At 31.6% G+C, this 19,402-nt stretch overlaps 1 protein-coding gene across 1 annotated transcript; it reads right to left on the reverse strand.

The window, feature by feature from the left end:
- Positions 1 to 1,870: 1,870 nt before the first annotated feature.
- Positions 1,871 to 18,458, reverse strand: LOC111615069 (major facilitator superfamily domain-containing protein 1-like). The gene is made up of 5 exons (XM_023356445.1): positions 18,264 to 18,458; positions 9,560 to 9,768; positions 7,068 to 7,135; positions 3,590 to 3,693; positions 1,871 to 1,986 (listed from the first exon to the last, which is right to left on the reverse strand). The coding sequence occupies exons 1-5, from the start codon at positions 18,430 to 18,432 to the stop codon at positions 1,871 to 1,873; spliced, it is 666 nt and encodes a 221-aa protein (XP_023212213.1). The 5' UTR covers positions 18,433 to 18,458.
- Positions 18,459 to 19,402: the final 944 nt, after the last annotated feature.

Consider the following 19,402-nt stretch of genomic DNA (forward strand, 5'->3'; position numbering starts at 1 on the left):
GTTTTTTTATTTGTTGAATGCCCTTGTACTTAACCAATTCTCAATCAGTAATTTTTGTGAAATTTTTGGCAACTAACTGAAGACTGATAAAGTACTATCTTTAATGAACTATCTACAAAAGTCTTATAAATAAAAAAGATACAGATTTGAAACTTTGTCTAATAGTACGACTATTCTTTATATGTTTCTGGTATTCGTTGATGGAATTTACATTGGTAAATTCAGCAAAAACGTTAATATCATTTAAATCTGCTTGTAGGGACTGCTTGAATTCCCAATGCATTCAATACTGTTTATTTTTCTCAATGACTTAATGTTCAACATTAACAATACAACATGATTTGACTATTTGATTACACACTGCATTCGTTCTTTACATAAAAATCATAGAATAGAAAATGGAGTAATTTTCTATGTTAAATTTTACATAGAACATGTTAAATTTTACATAGAATTTCGGTCCAACTCAGAGACAAAAGAGATTTTTAGGTACAAAGAATGTAATTTAACCTGGATATAGTAGTAAAATTACATCAAAGAAGTATTCAAATATCTAGCACAAGTTCTTAGAAACAAGAGAACTTTTTGCAATTGAATATTTCTTGATTCTTGTATTCAAATATTCACATTTTTAGTTGGAAATCACTTTTCATTAAGCTGAGTATGCTTTTACATATGTAAAGTGGTTTACAGTGGAACCCTGGTTAATGAACTTAATACGTTCCGCAACTCCATTCGTTAACCAAAGCAATTTTTCTCATAGAAATTAATGCAAATACAATTTATCCATTCTAGCCTCCAAAATTTTTGACTTTATTTGTAAAATATAGATTTTCTTTGATGAAAACATAGGAAAACATAGTATCTATCATTACGGCAACAAACATGTAAACTTTATTTAATAAAATAGCACTGTACATACTTTAGTTTGTTGTAGTTGGTGGCAGAGGAGTGGAGATATACGGAGCTAAATGCTTAGAAGGGGAATTTCCCTCCAAAACAATAACGGGTAGCACTTCATTGGGAGATTCTTTGAGTCGAGTTCTCTTTTGGTAAGGAACAAGAAATTGATCTAAAGTTGATTGTCTTACTCTTTTAATCAAAATTTTTCTCAAATGTGATAGTGGCAATAGAAAAGAACAATGTGCTATCACTTTTCTCTTTCTTGGATGCCATATTGATTAAATATATAAATCACAAAACTGAAAAAAGAAGTTTATCACAAACACTTGGAAAAGCAATGCTTAACTCGCACATGCCTAACAGCAATTAAAATTTAACAAAAAATGTTATGTTCATTATCCGAATTTCGTCTGTTATCTGAGACAAAATTTTTGCAAAATAAAAGTTCGTTAACTGATTTGGTCATTAACCAGGGAGTTTGTAAACCGGGGTTCCACTGTACTTGGTTATGGCAATGGGATATGTGGACAATCTGCCAAGGAAATGCCACCCGGGAGGACTTTTCATGAAAAACTGACCCCTATTTAGGTATTAGAAACATGAAGAAAATCCAGAAAACTCCACGTGGCCAGCCTGCTGGCAAGATGCAAACCCGCAACCAACTACCAACGCTCGGTTGTTTATCCAATTTGGCCAATGGTAAGCACATACGTAGAAGTGATATTACTGTAAAAATTAATATAACTCTGGCATTTATCTATTGTAGTTTAATGATGAAAAAGCAAAAATATATTAAAATCTGTTCAAAATAGAAAATCATAATCTGATGCCATGTAATTCTGATTTATGTAAGTTTTAATTAATGTATTTCAAAATCTGATTTCTAATTAAAATATACAAACTCACAAACATTGCTATTTTTATTTTCTTTTAAAATCGTAAAAATTTAAATGATAAAAAAATCTACTTACGTGGCTAACGCAATGAAGGGGAATATAGCCACATAATATGCTATACAGATAATACTCAACAGCCAAAATGTTAAAGGAAAATCTTTCACATCTTTAATTCTTATTACTTCTCCTGAATGAAGATAAAATAAATTATGTCTTTGATTATAATTTATTATGTAAAAAATATTATTTATTAAATTATATAGATAACAGATATATATATAACTCCAGATCTTAAATTAAACAAATAAACTAAAACTTTAATTTGAGTAAAACAAATAAATCAATAGGATATGACTAAACTAAAACTTTAAAGATTGGAAAGTGGATAAATTGATGACATCTAAATATTGCTTTAATTGAATGACCTCTCAAAAGAAATTCTATAAATTGAAGAGTTTATTCCATCATCTTTGCTATTGTCAGAATGATATGTATCTAAATACGGAAAAGTGCTAACCTCCAAAGCCAATAAAATAGAAGTATTCAACAACAGGACATGGAAGGGACTAAACCCTTTAACCACTCAGCAATGACCGATGGATATATCCATCAAGGGGGATCGTGTGGCAGTGGCAAAGGACGGATATATCTGCAAAAGAATTTTTTGGATATATCCAAACACTACCGCCAAAAAAACTTCACATAAAAAAAAAATTATGTAACAATAAAAAAAGAATTTTCTTTACTAGACATAACTGTTTACAAAATCTTTTTCTGAAACAGTAATAAGAAAAAAAAAAAACGCATAGAAAAATACTTAAAAATTACCCACATTTATTCTCCGCTACATATGGATAGCACCATACCTGACTAACCCACTGCTGAAAGATTAACCATAAAAAGAAGCATCCAAACTAAAACTAACTCCAGCTATGGAGCTAAACTTCTAAGAAAAAAAGCCCAGAAAACACAAAAAACCTTCAGAAACAATAAACAAAACCATCTCTGCTCTATATCCACAGACAACAAGTAAACTATGATCCCCATTCAAATACTCCTCCTGAAAATAATGTCAACATTGAAAACTAGTTAAAAGTAAGATTAAAGCCCCAAAATTAAAAGATAACTTCCCATTCTATAAAAACAAACCAAATCTTTAGATAAACAACAGCCCCAAAGCTCCAGTCAAAGATCAAAGGCTCATATGAACTAAATGATAAAAATAAAAAAGACAACAGCTTTTATCTGATGACTGCTTTGATCCTTCTTTTAATATTTCTGAAAAGAAAATCTCCACAGTTATAAAAATTTCAGAAAAAAATGCTTTATTTAAATGTACTAAATTCTATAAACATGAACAAAAGAAACCATTCTTAAGCTTTCGAGTATGACATTATTATCGAGAACAGAGCTTCTAAAATCAAATACGATTGCATAGAAATCAAACATAACGTTTCTCAAGATTATACATTATATATTCTTTGAAAATTTGTAAATAAAAGCATTATAGAAATTTTTTTAATCTACAGAATTGTTATAGTAATGGAGAACAAATTTTGAATCTTTATAAGGAAGTTCTTAACTTTCCATAGCACATACAGCCATTGCTTTCTTGGAAATCAAGATGAAAAGATTTTTACCTTCTATAAAATATAGGATAAGATTTGAATAAGTAGATATTTTGGAGTTAAACATGTTAATGGAGCTAAACATTTTAAAAAATATATCACATTACATAAACATACAAAATAATAATCAGAATTGTTTAATTACATAAACTGAAAACTAACCTGTATCATTCGATAAATTTTCAAGGATCTTCTCGGCCCTCCAATCGAAATATCCCAAAATTAAAGCACATAAGAGTGATAGCAAACAAGTGCTCGAAGCTAAAAAAAAAAATATTAAAATTCTTTTTTATATATAAATAATAATTAGAATTCACAGATCATATTTTAAAATATATTTATTATTAAGTTTATCAATGTCCTTTAATTTACCGTATTTTTGCAGATTGACTGGAGACAATCAGCATGCCGGAAACCTTGGGGTTACTGGCATGCTGATTAAGCTGCAACTAAAAAATAAAATTAATCAGATCTAACAAAACTACTTGTTAAATAAATGTTAAAAAAAAATATTCTTCCCCTTACAATAAAATAATATCATTGTAATTTGACTAACTGAAGAGTGTTTTAGTTTACAGGGAAATAAAACAATTAGAGGTTTATTGTTGTTAGTAGTAACAATAGTTAGTCAGTGTGGACTGCAACCTACAATCTACCCTGACCCTGAAAGATAACACCTTCCTCTCAAATTTCACAAAAAGCCATGTTAATCCATGTAAATTGTAATAACTTAGAGAGTTTCTGAAATTTCATGCTTATTTTTGCATTTTTGGATCAAATTAAATAAAATAAACATAAAAAAGCACTTTTGACATTCCGCAAGTATTTTACATTGTTAGAAAGAAGACAAAATGGAGAAATTAAATATATAATCATTATTTTGATGCAATGCTGGCAATTTCCTAATTTTAGAATAAAAACTGGCGTCTACGAGTTTCACGTGTCCTCTGGAAAGGTATGTGTAACCTCGCTTAAACCAGCATGCCGATATTTATCTCATAAAAGTATCTGATTTTGTGATGTCCCGGATAGACTGACATGCCAAACAATCCACAAAAATACGGTACGACATTAAAAACTAACTTAAACTAACTTAAAGTTGCTATAAAATCCTGAAGAATAGAAGCACACTGATTTGTGGTAGCATTTCAACCTGCCACAAATTGGGGCACAAATTAATAAAATATCTTTTAATTATATATGAATGAGAGAAGACATTCATCTTTTGTTTTCCTGTTATAAGATAATTGTTGTCTTTATTCACTAATATTTTTTCATATTTTGTATTAGTATCCTTTGCAGTTTGGACCAAACATGATACTTTCATAAGTGCTGTTTATATGACTGAAAAAAAAAATGTAAACTAAGTTTTATCTTTCCTAACAATAAGGGACTGTCCACAAATGACATCTCCACTGAAAGGGTGGAAGAGGATTATGACAAGTTGGATAAAGTCAGACAAGAGGGGAGGGGTTGAGGTTTGGGGAACGTCCATTTTATTTCATTTAATTTTAAACAGTTTATGCATTTTATTATATATATTTCAAAACTTCTTGTATGTTTTGCTTCTACTTATGATATGTCTTGTTCATAAAGTGATAATGGTTTTAAGAGAGTTGAGTTTTGTTGGATGCCTGAAGAGGGGAAGGGATTATGTGAACTTGGACAANCTGTACACAAAAAAACTTGATTCTATAACCTGGAGTGATTTGTTTAATTTCAGTTGTAATGAAAAAGAAAACTGTTGCTGTAAATAAAGAAATTTACAACTTAACCAAAAACAATTTTAACAGAGAATCATCCAAAAAGACAGGTTGATAGTGAAACTGCTGCCAAGCGTTTCAAATGACAAGGATAGTAATTTCAAAACGACTAGAAAAACAAGGTCGACTGTTTCAAAATATAGCACCTACAGCAACAACAAATAAAATTTAAATTTGTTCTAATAGACTCTTATTTTTGGTGTAAATATCAAATGAAATTAATATAAAATAAATAATTTTACAGCATACAAGGAATTCTCTCTTGTATTTTTTCCTAATAAGCAATTAAACCATGTGATTTTTCAATCGTAAAAAACATCACGGAATGAATACACCACGTAAATCAAGAGCCAACTTTATTTGGTTATATTAGGAAATGTAAATAAAAATTAAAATAGACTCTGATATTTAAGAAGTGTTCCATTCAAAATCAAATATTTGCACTGCTGAATAATGTAGTTTGATCTTGACACAAGAAAACAAACAGACAAAATAAAACACAAAACAGACTGACACACAAACACAAAATAATAATACAGTGGGTGATCGGTTAACGAACAGATAGGTTAATGAACAAATCGGACAACGAACACTTTCGAAAGATTTTTATGATCAGACAACAAACACTTCACTGAACAAACATAAAAAGAAGCAACAGAAATAGCAAATACCAATTGATTTTCCTTTCTCTTCAGGTAACTTTTTGGAGCATGGGAGACGTAAACGTCAACACTCAACCTGATATATACTGATCACATAGTATTCCTCAAACTTTGAAATACTCCCTTGAATTTCCAGCCTTTTATTTTTCTGACAATTCTTTTATAGTATTCGCGAGACTGTCGGGTGGGCACTCGTTAAGTTTTGCGTTCGTTTTTATTTTCAAAAGGTGAGAGTATAATAGCAAAGGTAGACGTACGGCTTGAACAAATATACAGGGCAGTACGGCTTGAACAAATCTACAGTAGGGTGCAGTTCAATCTTATCTAAGAAAGATATTGTATAATTAAGAAAACTCAAGCAGCTAAAGGAGTAACAAATATCGCATCTGAGAAATAAAGAACATTGAACAGCTCATAATGGAACCTGAAATGGATCTGACGACAGAAGAACGCCAAGAACTCTTGAATGAAGAACACCAAGAAACTCTGCGAGATATGTTTTATTATGAAAAAGAGGATTAATGCCGATATCTGCTATTAATTAAAGCTCTTTTGAAGAAGTGGGGGATGTCAGATCAACGATCTTAGAATGGCATACAAAGCAGGTTGAGGTTAATAGGCTTGGGTATCTCTACAATTACAATGCTATTAATTCTGAAAATCCTGAAGAAGAGAGAAAAGCAATCAACATTAGACAAATTATTTAACCCCCACAAACAAAAACACATGAGTAATAAAAATGCAAGTCTGTGTATATATGTATTTTTATTATTACATATAAATAAACGTAGTAAGGAAGTATATATTTTTTTTTTTTTGAGGTCTCCAGAATGAATTAATCAAATTCCCGTACAAACCTATGGTAAATTGATAATCCGGTTAACGAACAATTCGGATAGCGAACAAAGTCTTGGAACAGATTATGTTCGTTAACCGATCACCCACTGTATAAGTAATCAAACATCTTTACATACCCAATAAGATTAAAGCTATCCATCTACCAAAGGCTTGGTAGATGGATAGCTTTAAAATAATAATACAAATGTAATATAATGTACTTAAACATTTTCAAAACTTTTTATATTCAGTTTATTATTTTCTAATTAAATATTTATACTGTAATAAATAACAATAAATAGATACAACAACAATTGCAGTTTAATCTATAAATTTTCAGTTTCTATTCAATCAAATAATATAAATATATTTACTCACCCGAATACAAAACGACCTAATTCCATAAGCCAGAATTTATCTAATACAGCTCCTGCAGCAAATACAAACTGAAATATAATTATTATATTATAATTTATGTATTTTAATATCTATATTATATTACAAATATTATAAAAAATTATTTTAATTTCACATTTAATTTCTTATTAGTTATTATAGAAAAGATACGTCAAATATCTCGGTATCCAAACTCCCAAATTCAAACGAGTACTAAACAACAAATGGCATTGTTTGGTACCCATTGTGATATTGAAATCAAATAATCTTAGTATTATGAAATTTCTTTAAAGTGTATTTATGCAAACTTCAAAAAGTTATACTAATAAGAGTGCTGGAAACAGACTTGCTCCCTCTGTTCTGTGATGTTTGGTAGTGTTGAGTATAGCATGGTGGAGTCGGTAAACAAATAGTCAGACTCCAACCTTTCCCTTTTTTAAAACGTCATACTATGATTCCTTTTATAAGAAATATGCCACAGGGTATCTGAACATTTTTATCAAAACTTCTCTATAAAAAGTAATACGGTGAAACCTCCATTAATGGACACTCCCAAATAGCGGACAAGCCTCTACTTAACGAGCATTTTTACAATCTCCAGGCCCTTCAAACATCTATAATATTTCTCACCCAAAACCTAAAGTCAGGTGTCGGAAAAATTTGCTTCACTAACGTTTTTGGGCTCCTCCGGAGTCCTGCTTCGGGTGAATATTGCCATTTCTTTGATGGAACACCAATTTAAAATAAAAATTTGAATGTTCAAAAATATCAAAATCATATTGAAATATCCACTGAGAGTGGAACAGATTTAAAAATGGGAGGCATTGGATCGTTTGCCTAAACATTATGAAAAATGGAATAAAATGTATGAATATGAGCATGCACCATAGGACCTACGATAACTAAATATTATAATGTCTGTTTGTAAAGAGCCTTCCAAACTGTCGACAGAGAAAGTTCCTCTTTGTAATTAATACACATGCTGTTTAAACTTGCTTTAAAATTTTCTAGAGCCTCCAAGAATCTAAGGCAGTCAGTGCGTTGCGTCATTACCAGGATGCTACAAAAACATCTACAAAATCAGCCATTTTCTTCATTGGAAGTGTGAACAATGGAAGAGACTATCAAACTGGCTTGGTAGCTGTTTCCTGCATGCGCATGTAGAAGCGTCATCTTGTGGTCGCTACACACTAAACGCAGTTACGCCTGCTTGTTGTAATTGATCCCTGTTATGAGGCTCTCTAATTTAATTATGATAAAAGTTGTTTCATTTGAAAATTTGTAATTTTTATTTCCAAGTTAAATAGCTTGGAAATAAATCTCTTATATAGTCTTAAATTCTATAACTTGAAAATGCATAACAAAATAAATATAAACATTATATACGTATTTACTATAATTATTGAATTTCTTAAGAACATTTAATTAATTATTTCAAAAAATATTTTGATTTACATTTAAATATTTATAATAAAAGATTTTTCATAAAGATCTAAATATGCAGATACATCACCAAATTTCTTATAGCCACAGTTCACCATTTGCCAGACAAACCATGGTCATGTATAATAATAATTCAACAAGACAACTCTAACCCACTAATTACGCACCTCCCGTGTATTAAAAGTATACCATAGACTACTAGAAACTTGAATTAAATAAATATTAAAATGTAAATTAAGTTTTGACAACACCACTAACACTCAACTCTCTTAGAAGCCATAGCTAGGGTTAAATTTAAGCAAAATAAACTAGGACTATCAAAAAATTGCAGTATCACCACTAACAAGTGTGGTGTAAACAAAGTAAATTAGTGCATCCCATATGCACCACTGTCTCCGGCCGACCAGTAACCTAGTTCAACGACCATGGAAATTATAACTTTCCTCTCTGGATTAAAGGAGGTGGCAGACCATCAGCTGCCAGAAATTTGATGATGTACCCGTATGTAGTAAATTAAATATATACAGAATTCTTGATTATTCAGGATTGCAACTGGAATGTAAAAAATATCTATTTTTGGGCAAGTCATTAATGGCTGTATTCGCTAACAAAGAGCTGAGTGTTTAGAACTCATACTTGATTGTTTAATCAGCATTCATTTTATTTAACTTTCAACTCTTTGTTGGAAAATACAAGTCATAAGTCATCACAAATTACTTTAAGATTCATCATTACAGTTGTTATTGGCTAAAAATAAGAAGGGGAATCTTCACTTTGCTGAAGTATCCAGTTCATTATGAACAATGCTTACAATTTCTTTGATAATTTACCTATTCTGTGTGATGGGTACAGAATTTAAAATTTTACTAGATTAAATGGGATAATATTTTCCTTTTTATCTTGATTAATCAAGAGTTTACCTTATATAAAAAAACATGTATGATACAAGAAAATTTTTAAATGTTCAAAAAATAAATTTCCTCTATATTTTACTTACTTAAAATTTAAAAACAGATATTACATATACTTACTTGACCAAGTAAAATGAAAAAACAGTAAATAATAGCACCAAAACGAATGCCAAACACCCTATCAATGAGGAAACCTCCGAAAAAGCATAATACAACATTCGGCCACGAATACCATGAATATAAGGACGAAAACTCGGTCGTAGTTACGCTCATGTCTGACAGAATTTGATCCTGAAGTGCAGCCGGATTGTCATAACAAAAATAACTGCCTGTAAAAAAAATTTTTTTTTTTTTCAAAATATAGTAATGAAAATAAAAATTTACAACTTATTATTCAAAGATTCATAAATATGAGACTAACTGACAAAGACTAATATAAAAATAATCTCATTTAATAAGTAACTTCACTCTGTGTTTATGGTGTTCCAGAGATGATTTTCAACTAAAACGCTGTTAATATTTTATATAAAACATTTAGACTATAATATTAAAATTATAATTTATTTTTATAATTTGTTAAATTGCAGTCAATTCTGGAAACTGTTTATCATCATTTATTTAATTTTAAAAATAATACAGACAACTAGTTTTGAAAAACCAGCAATGAGTTGCTTAACTTTCCTGGTAAGATTTGGTGGTGTCATCTATTATGATATTTATTTAAAAGAACTTTACATTTCTAACTATTANGGCACAAAGCTTAATTTTGTGGGGAGGGATGAGTTTTAGAAAAAGTAAATGCTAATAATGAGTAAAATCATCATTAACTTCGACCCTACTAGGGATACACACAACCCCTTTATCTTCCAACCCCGACCTTTAATCACCGAAATTTAATAGCACCAATCTCCTAATACACAAACCTCCCTGCATAATTTCAAAAATTTTCAACAAAAAGCACAGGAGTAATTAAGCTTCGAAGAGGGTGAACAAAATCATGCCATACCCACCCACCCACACTAACATCCATACATACAGAAATTACCCCAAGTTTTTTGCATTTCTCAACATTTCAAGGTCCCAGAGTCCAAAAATGTAAAAATTTGGGAAGGTCGTTTTTTTTTTTGACTGATTGCCATACTTTCCCTGTATTGTGTATAACAGCTGGGAGAGAAAAAATTAAGACACCACGAACTGTAATAAAATAGCACTAGATGGTCTCTAAAAATAAGATTTCATTGAAAGTTTTTCCTCTACAGAAAAAGTTTGAGAAAAGAGCATTTTTTAGATGTACGTTTAACTATTTTTTGAAACAAAAATGTGTCTTAATATGCTTTGCGCATTGAAAAGTCATACTTTCTTTCATACTTTGAGCCTACCAGTGGCCAAGCTGTCTTTGTACCCTGAACACTGGAAGTTCGGTCATGGATTCACGCCTCGCTCGGACGGGCTGGCCATGTGAAGTTTTCTGGGTTTTCTCCACGTCTGTAATGCCTAAATAGGGGCCAGTTTCCCTTAAAAGACCTCCTGAAAGGCATCCCTCTAGGCAGATCACACAAGTGTTGCATTGCCATAACTTAACAAACAAACAATATAAATCTTTCATACTTATACTTTCATTTATAAAAATCACACTAATAAGCAGCAAGCTATCAGCTCATAATTAGATAAAAATAAAAACAACGTTTTCTGATGGGGAAAAAGTAACTAACTAGTAACATTGTATAAAAGTGGCAACAGCTCATGAACTTTGTAAATTATGAATGCTGGAAAAGTAGTACAAGTTATATATTGTGCTATGTTATGAGAAATACTTTATTTTTAAAAAAATTTTTATTGTTAATTATTATAATAAGATAAAGGTTTATTTCGAATAAAAATTATTTTTTAAAAAAACTAAATGCTAATAACCTTCAAAACTTTCATTGACCCCACAATCCCCTCTTTGACCTTTAACTACCAAAATTTAATATGTACAAACGTATATAGAAACCTTCCAAATTTCAAGTTTATGCCAAGTTCTTGGCTCATGCTCCTGAGAAAAAGCTCAGATTTCATTATTAGGTCAGCTTTAAGTATAATCCTTATATATATATATATATAACATACATTCTATGTTCTCTATACATTTCTAAACTTTTGACTAGGGTTTCTCATTTCCTGATCTTTCACTTGTCCTGGGATTCTAAAAGTGAATTCTTGATTTATCTACCTCAACTGCTTTAATAGAAACATGAAGCTTATAGCTCAATAATTTGGCAGTTTGTTTGTCTTTAATAATCAGGTTTATAAAGAAAACTTCATACTTGCAGACTTCATACTCATTTGTATTCTTGCCAAATTTGCCCAACTTGGTGTTACGAAGTTATTGAAGCTACTGGACATGGTTAAAAATTAAATCATCATAAGCACAAGTATTCCAGATATTACAGGTTCTGACAAGTAAAGAATTTTCAGAGTCCTGCCCCAAATAAGCTACGTATTGATTATTGACCATTTATGACATGGCATAACGAGCAAAAATTTAAAATAAACTAATGAGTAGGTTTAAAATTAATAAATACAAATGTATTCTGACAGTTTATGAGTTAATTATGCTTTCTATTTGCAAAATTTCCTCAACCTTAACACAAAATAAAACAAAAGTAAACTTTTAAATTTGCAGGATTTCCCGAAATGAGAATTTCCCAGGTAAAAAAACAACCAGGATCCTGTTTGAGAAACCCTACTTTTGACTGATCTGCACAAAGTTTTCATACTTACTGTGAGATTCAGGAGTTAATTGTTCAATTAATGCTGTGAGAAAAAACCTTTTCCTGATTTACAGTATTTCCGGGAAATCCCACAGGTCTAATAAAGAAAGAATGAGTAAATATTAAGTCAAAAGGTCAACAATTGTTCAGAATTGCCACCAATATCCAATTGTTAATGCATGGAAACATTGACAGTTAAAACTATTCCACAACGAAAAGAGAACAACAAATCTAATTTCCCACTGCCATAGCTGGCCCAGTGACGACACATTCAAAGTGTCATCACAAGACCAAATTCCCACACCTGATGGCTATAATGGCTGCATACCCTATCTTCGGCACGGACAGTCCAAGGAAGACTGACTTAAATGATAGTAGTACCACCATAGTAGCAGGTGACTACCAAGACTCCCATCCCACCATATGCCATGTGGACACTCTCCCCGAAGCCATAACCCAAGGCTAGTTCACCATTCTCCATACAACTGACAACGACCCAATACTCTAAGAGGTCAATGATCATGTACCCAACAGAGGTATTTTAGTATTGTAAACTCTCTCTCTCAGAAGTAGATAGTAACACGGAAACAGTATCCCTATAACTGCATGGCCGAGCATACACTTATTAGCTGTACATTATAATCTGCTTTATTTTTATATTAAATTTGATGTTTCGTTAAAATTGTTGTCGATTCAGTTATTACTCGAAACATGGACCCGTATCAACTTACCCACTGCACTCCCCACTTGACAAATAGCCCTCCTATTTAACCACCATCCAGTGACATCCGGATAAGTTCTCACATTACTCTCTAGAATCCGGTGAAAAATATAGGCTACTATGAAACCATGACACCTTCCCCTCTACTCCAATTTCATCCCCTTGAAACTTTGTGATAAATGTAATAGTTATATTAAAAGTTTGAGTATTTAAGCCTATGGTTTTCATTTTATTCTTTGTCCTCACTTTTTGCACTCAGGAAGTGCTGGCAAATCTATAGTCTTTAATACAGTGGACCCTTGTATAATGTGTTATGAATCATGACCCTAATTTTTTGGCTATTTTGCTGTTATGCTACACAAAACACGTGGTTAATATAATACAGTTTCCTATAATGTGGACATATCCCCCTCATCATATGGGGATCACAGTATTTATAAGTACAGTCGACCTCCCTATAACACTGTTGATAATTTCGTGTTATATGAATTCCACGTTGTACGAGTCACTTAGATTTTACAAATACATGTGGTGCTGGACTGTGAACGGCTCACGTATTTGTAAAATCTAAGTGCCTCGTACAACATGGAATTCATATAACGCAGAATTATCAACAGTGTTATGGGGGGGTTCAACTGTAATCAAATGTATTTAATTACTACTAACAAAATACATTGCACAGATTCAATCAGAAATGGGGTGTAAGACCTAAATCTCATTTCTATAACCAGTCTTAAAATTGTTATTCTTAATATTAGAAGACATTTTTCATATTCTAATATTTGTATAATGTTGAGCTTCATTTACTTTAATGACAATCAATTATTAAATTCATATCTAAATAAAACAAAAAAAGATTCTTAGAAATTTCTTAATTAAAAACAATATATATCATCAATTGAGAAGTAATACAATACAGAAACAAAACAGAAGGAAGAATGTGGATAAAATTAATAATAGAAAGAGAGAGTTTTAAAATTTTAAATCTCTTATATTCTAAATATAAAACACTGCTCTATTTTTAGAATACACATTCGTTTCTATCTGCATTTCTACTAACCTGAAGATGACAGTTTAAAAAGGGAAGAATAACATTTCTTTAAATATATATATATATTATTTGCAGGTTTTTTTTATGTTTAGGCATATTTATTAATAAATTACATCAGTATTGTCGTAGAGACTTTTTATTTAATGACCATTAACTAGAGATACTCACCAAACCAGAAAATCCAGCAGTATAATATTGATTTAATAAAAATGAATGTTTTAGACAAACTTAAGCTGTCATCTTCAAGTTAAACATTTTTCAATCTGAAGATGACAACTTAAGTATGTCGAAAATGTTCATTTTTATTAAATCTACATTATATGATTAACTATTAAATCTTTCAGTTATTTTCCTCCTCAGATTAATTTAAACAACATTAAATAACACAACATGAACAACATTAAAGCTTCTTTTTTGAATTTCTTATCAGTAATCTCTATTGACCAAGTGGTCGGCGTACTAGTTCCATAGAGAACGAGGCCAAAACTCGACAGCGGTTAAAACAAGCTATAGGTACGTGTGGTGCGTGTGTGTGTACGTGAACAGCTGGCAACGTAAACAGGGAGTTATTAAAATGTAAATCATGCACACCAAGCTGTACTAGTCAATTTTATTATAAATCAAATCTGATACTGAAATTATTTAATAGCAGGACGGAGAGTTCACCGAGTTCGGCACTACAATTGCCTTTTTATTGTAATTACTTTCGACGAATTTATAATCGTCGTCGTCGGACGAATAAATATTTTAAAAGAACATACAGAACATTCCGAGAAGAACAGAACACATATTTTCAAATTAAAATATTTGGTAATACCATTAAGAACATGCGACTAATTTCTATAGTTTACTAAGAAATTATTTAAAGTATTAAAAAATTTATCTTGATGAAACGTTAATAATTCCAATTATTAATAAATTTTAATTATAGAAACGTATAACTGTAGAAAGTTCAGTACTGACGAACAGATTAATAGAATTTCATTGTTTTTACTATTTAATGAACTGCAATACAAAGGTTTTTATGTCATTGATTATTACCAAGATTAGATCTGATAGTCATCAGACATAATTTTGCAAATGTTTATAATAATGAAAAGATACTTTAAAATACTTCTTAATTCTTTAAAAAAAAGAAAAATAAAACCAAGAAATCAATAATTATTTATATGTTAATTTTGATAAATAATTCATAGTTTAGCTTATAACCTATCATAATTTATAATATTCTGATAATTAAAATATTGATATTTTACTGTTTATGTTTAGAAAATAAAAATATTTTTTAACTATGATAGCAGTTAAGATTACTTTTTAATCGGAATATCACGTGTATAACAGCCAATGAAATACTCAAAATTGTTCTTTATTTAATGTTTTTGGGATGCTCACCATCTTTAGAATATTGCTATTTATCTAATGCACGAGCATTAGATAAATAGAACGATTTCTAAAAGTTTATCTGATTTATTTAACTTATATAAGATAGAAAAATTAATTAATTCTAAATGTTTTATTAATGTTATTTGTATTATGTGTTAACAAGACAAGTCAAATTATTTAATATATTATAAATGCTGCTTTTTTTATGCATGTCCACAATCCTTTTAGAAAAACTGAATAAATATTTAATTAAAAGAAGGATTTTTTGAATTATTAGAAGTTGTAAATGCACTAAATTTTTATATTTTCTTCTGTCTGATATGATGAGGAGTGATATATTAGACAAAACAGTATACAATAAATATATTCTCCTAATTTATACAGTCAACCCCCTATAAACAAACACTGTTGATAATAATTCTGTTTTATATGAATTCCATGTTGTACGAGTCACTCAGATTTTATAAATACGTGTACGGGCTGTGAACGGCTCACGTATTTGTAAAATTTAAGCGACTCGTACAATATAGAATTCATATAAAACGAAATTATCAACAGTGTTATGGGGGGGGTCGACTGTACTAGAGTTTCACTGAGTTTCCCGAAATCTTTTTTACCATTGACACCTTGAAAGGTTCATAGGCCTTTTACTGATCCCCTCTTCTTTTTTTTGCTTATATAGCTTATACATGTATAATAATAAATAAATCTGGTGAGCTAGTATTAATTTATACACTGTTTTCATAAGAAAGATCTACTTAGCGTGCATATTTACATCATCCTAAATTGTCATATACGTAACTCATTGGACTAAATTATCTTTAATTAACCATTCTCAGTTAGCTCAGAATAATTTTCAACTCCTAAACACACCTCTTCAACAGGGTTGTCTAGAACTGTATGGGGCCAGGGATAGAATGGGTCCCTTTAGCTCCTTAGCAGGCCTTTTTTGTCATTTTCTTTTTTTTTTTTTTTTTTAACAAATGAAAATGTTAAAAAACACATGTGAAATGTGTTATTAAGACAACTAAAACTGGGAATTTTGTTTTCAAAACTGCAGTGAAAAAAATTTATCTGATTTAGGATGATTAATATTGTCTTCAACAACAGAAATAGAAAACTTACTCAAACATACGAATGAAATTTTCTATAAAATAAATACACATATGTATTTTATGGCATACAATAAATGCATAGTGAAATATGATATGTGTAGTGGTATATCTTAAAAGAAAAAGTCATTGTTGCATATTTTTTAATCACCAGAACAAGATATGGAAAAAAATTACTGTTGCAGAGATTTAAATTTATTTGTTACAATATGGAATTCTGTTGCGGCACCTGGAATCTATATATAACACTATTATTATAGTAACTATTATGCACTTTCTTTTACAAGAATACCTTTTATATTTTGAAATATATCTCCATCATCATTTGATTGCAAAGAAACAAATCTGACTTAAAGAATTCTGAGAAAACATCAATAATTACTAAGAAAAACTTTTCTTGACAACACTTACTGTTTTACACTTGTAATCAGTATTGTGACATTTTTTATCAGGTCAAAAACAGTAGCATCGTATAAATCTACATGTGCCATGTTGTACAAATAAGCTTAAAATCTACGCAAAATTTTTTTAATCATCAGAACTACAAAATATGAAAAGTATGTAACAATGACTTTTTCTTTTACGACATACCATGCATAAGATAATATCAAAATTCATCACTTACTTACTGATGAATGTCAGAAAACCTTAGAAACACCCTCTTTCTGACAGTTGTTTCATCTACAAGGTGAATGCTGACAATCACTATTTTTGATATTTTCAGTATTACCAACAACACAAACACATATGGAGAAAAAGAGAAACACGAACATAATTCAGCAGAATACGTAAAATACTCTAACAAAAGCTCACTAGGCCTATATATTCAGAGAAGTTATATTCCATGTTAAGTCACTAAAAGTGGAACATAAAATATTTAGTTAATGAGACCATCTACAACAGTCCAAATTTTACTAGAACAAAGCAACAAATCATTTAGATTATTACGCTAAATTATAATTAAAAAACTTTAATATCTGAAGAATGTTTATTAATGAATGTTACTAAAAACATTTCCATTAACAGCTGTTCATAGATTTCCTCAAATAGTAACAAACATTGAATGCAAGTAGTGATATACAGTATACATATATAATCACTACTATCATCTGTGTAACATCTATTAACATTGCTTTTATTAACAAAAATTTTTCACCAGATACATTTTCATTCTGAAATGAAGCTCGCCGATCCGATATGTTTATTTTAGTTAAGATCAGCAGATCGGAATTTTTGGTATGACATTCAAAACAAAAGTCCACAATCAGAAAACAATCCAAAACGAGGAAAGAACCAGCACAGGACAACACAATGCCAAAAACGAGAGATCCACCGAGAAAGTGGATCTCTCACTTTTGGCATCATATCAGGTGCAATTACACATCTCCACATGGGTACGATTCCATTGTCTTTTTTGCTTGTATGGGGGGGGTCTCTCTCGTTCAGAGTTCACATCTTACCTCGTGTCGTGGGCGTAAGCCAGAGATCCGGCCCAGAAGGCGTATCTCCGGCCAACGTGCGACAGGACTTTCACCTTATCGGCAAAAGTTCCACCGCACATTGCCCAGACAGAGAACAGATCCTACTAGGCCGATACTCCTGCATCAGAAAGTAAAGAAGATGCCAGAGGGGAGGGGAGGGAAGGGAATCGACGGGTACCGAAATTCGAAAAGGATGGTCGACGTCGATGGCACGCGCTAGTCATCGAAACCGATCTATTTCAGTCACGCGACCGATACGGAGACACGCGACAACGCATCATTAACGGATTATTTGTCTCGGAAGAATTTCTTAGGAAACTCACCGAATCCGAGAAAGCACATGAAGACGAGAACCATGTATCTGTGGGCTGCTCTTTTGGGGTCGCACAGGGCGAAGGTAGAGCGAGTGACGGAGGGAGAACGTTTCTCATCTTCGGAAGCATTAATGGCCACCGATCCTTCGTACAGCAGAGGAGTATTTTCGTCGGCCATCTTCGCTCTTCCGGAGACGACGGACTGTCAGCTGGTGTCACGTTGCCAACTCCGACTCCAACCGGGAACGGGATCCGCGACGAATTTATCTGGGCTCGACCTCCCATACGAAGATTCAAATGCAAATATTTATTTTTTATCGAAGATTTCGCTCTTCTCCGTGTAGGAAAGTACGAAATTCGCACATCATCAACTAAATAAAGAAAATTAAATAGAATCGATTATCTGCTCCTTACTTTCCCGGAGGATGGAGATCCGAGACAGACCATCTCCCGAAAAATCCCTCGGGTGTTTCTATCACCTCCCTTATCCCTAGAATGGCGGGTTTAAGCCATCCGGCCAACCCAATCAAGCCAAATCCACATTGGCAGTCGGTTCGGGCGGTAAAGACATCGGCTTACCACTCCTTTCGGGAAGAATCGTGATTTGTCTCGGGCCACCCGTTTTGGATAAGTCTGCCCATTTCTCGTTTATTATCGTGGGCCAAACCCACAATGGGGAGGACGAAAACCGTAATAGGCCTAGAGAAAAGTCCTGGTTTACGAATAGTGGAAAGAGTAAAAAATTTTATAAAGTCTCGAAAGACAAATCAACAATACTTGTGAAAATTATCCCTATAAAGGACCCGTGTTGATCCTACTCATTTGTATTGTTTAAAGGGCACCGGTGTCCGAGTAGACAAAACCACTGAACATTAGTAGTTGATCGCGGGTTCGGGCTTGGCCAACGAGCTGGCCACGTGGAGTTTTCCACTGTTTCTTCACGTTAGTAATACCTAAATAGGGGCCAGTTTCCCATACAACTTTTTTGGGAAAACGTCCTCTCGGCAGATCGCCCGTGTGTCGCGTTGCCGTAAGGAAATAAACCAAAACCTATACTGCTTAATTTATTTCTCTGTTAAAACTTTTGAAACATCAGAATAGAAGATACATTAATTAAACAGTTTCTTTTGTAACCTCCGTTAATTACA

This window comes from Centruroides sculpturatus, unplaced genomic scaffold, assembly GCF_000671375.1.
Source record: "Centruroides sculpturatus isolate CEXI.00-Female unplaced genomic scaffold, Cexi_2.0 scaffold2378, whole genome shotgun sequence".
NCBI classification, from domain to species: domain Eukaryota; kingdom Metazoa; phylum Arthropoda; class Arachnida; order Scorpiones; family Buthidae; genus Centruroides; species Centruroides sculpturatus.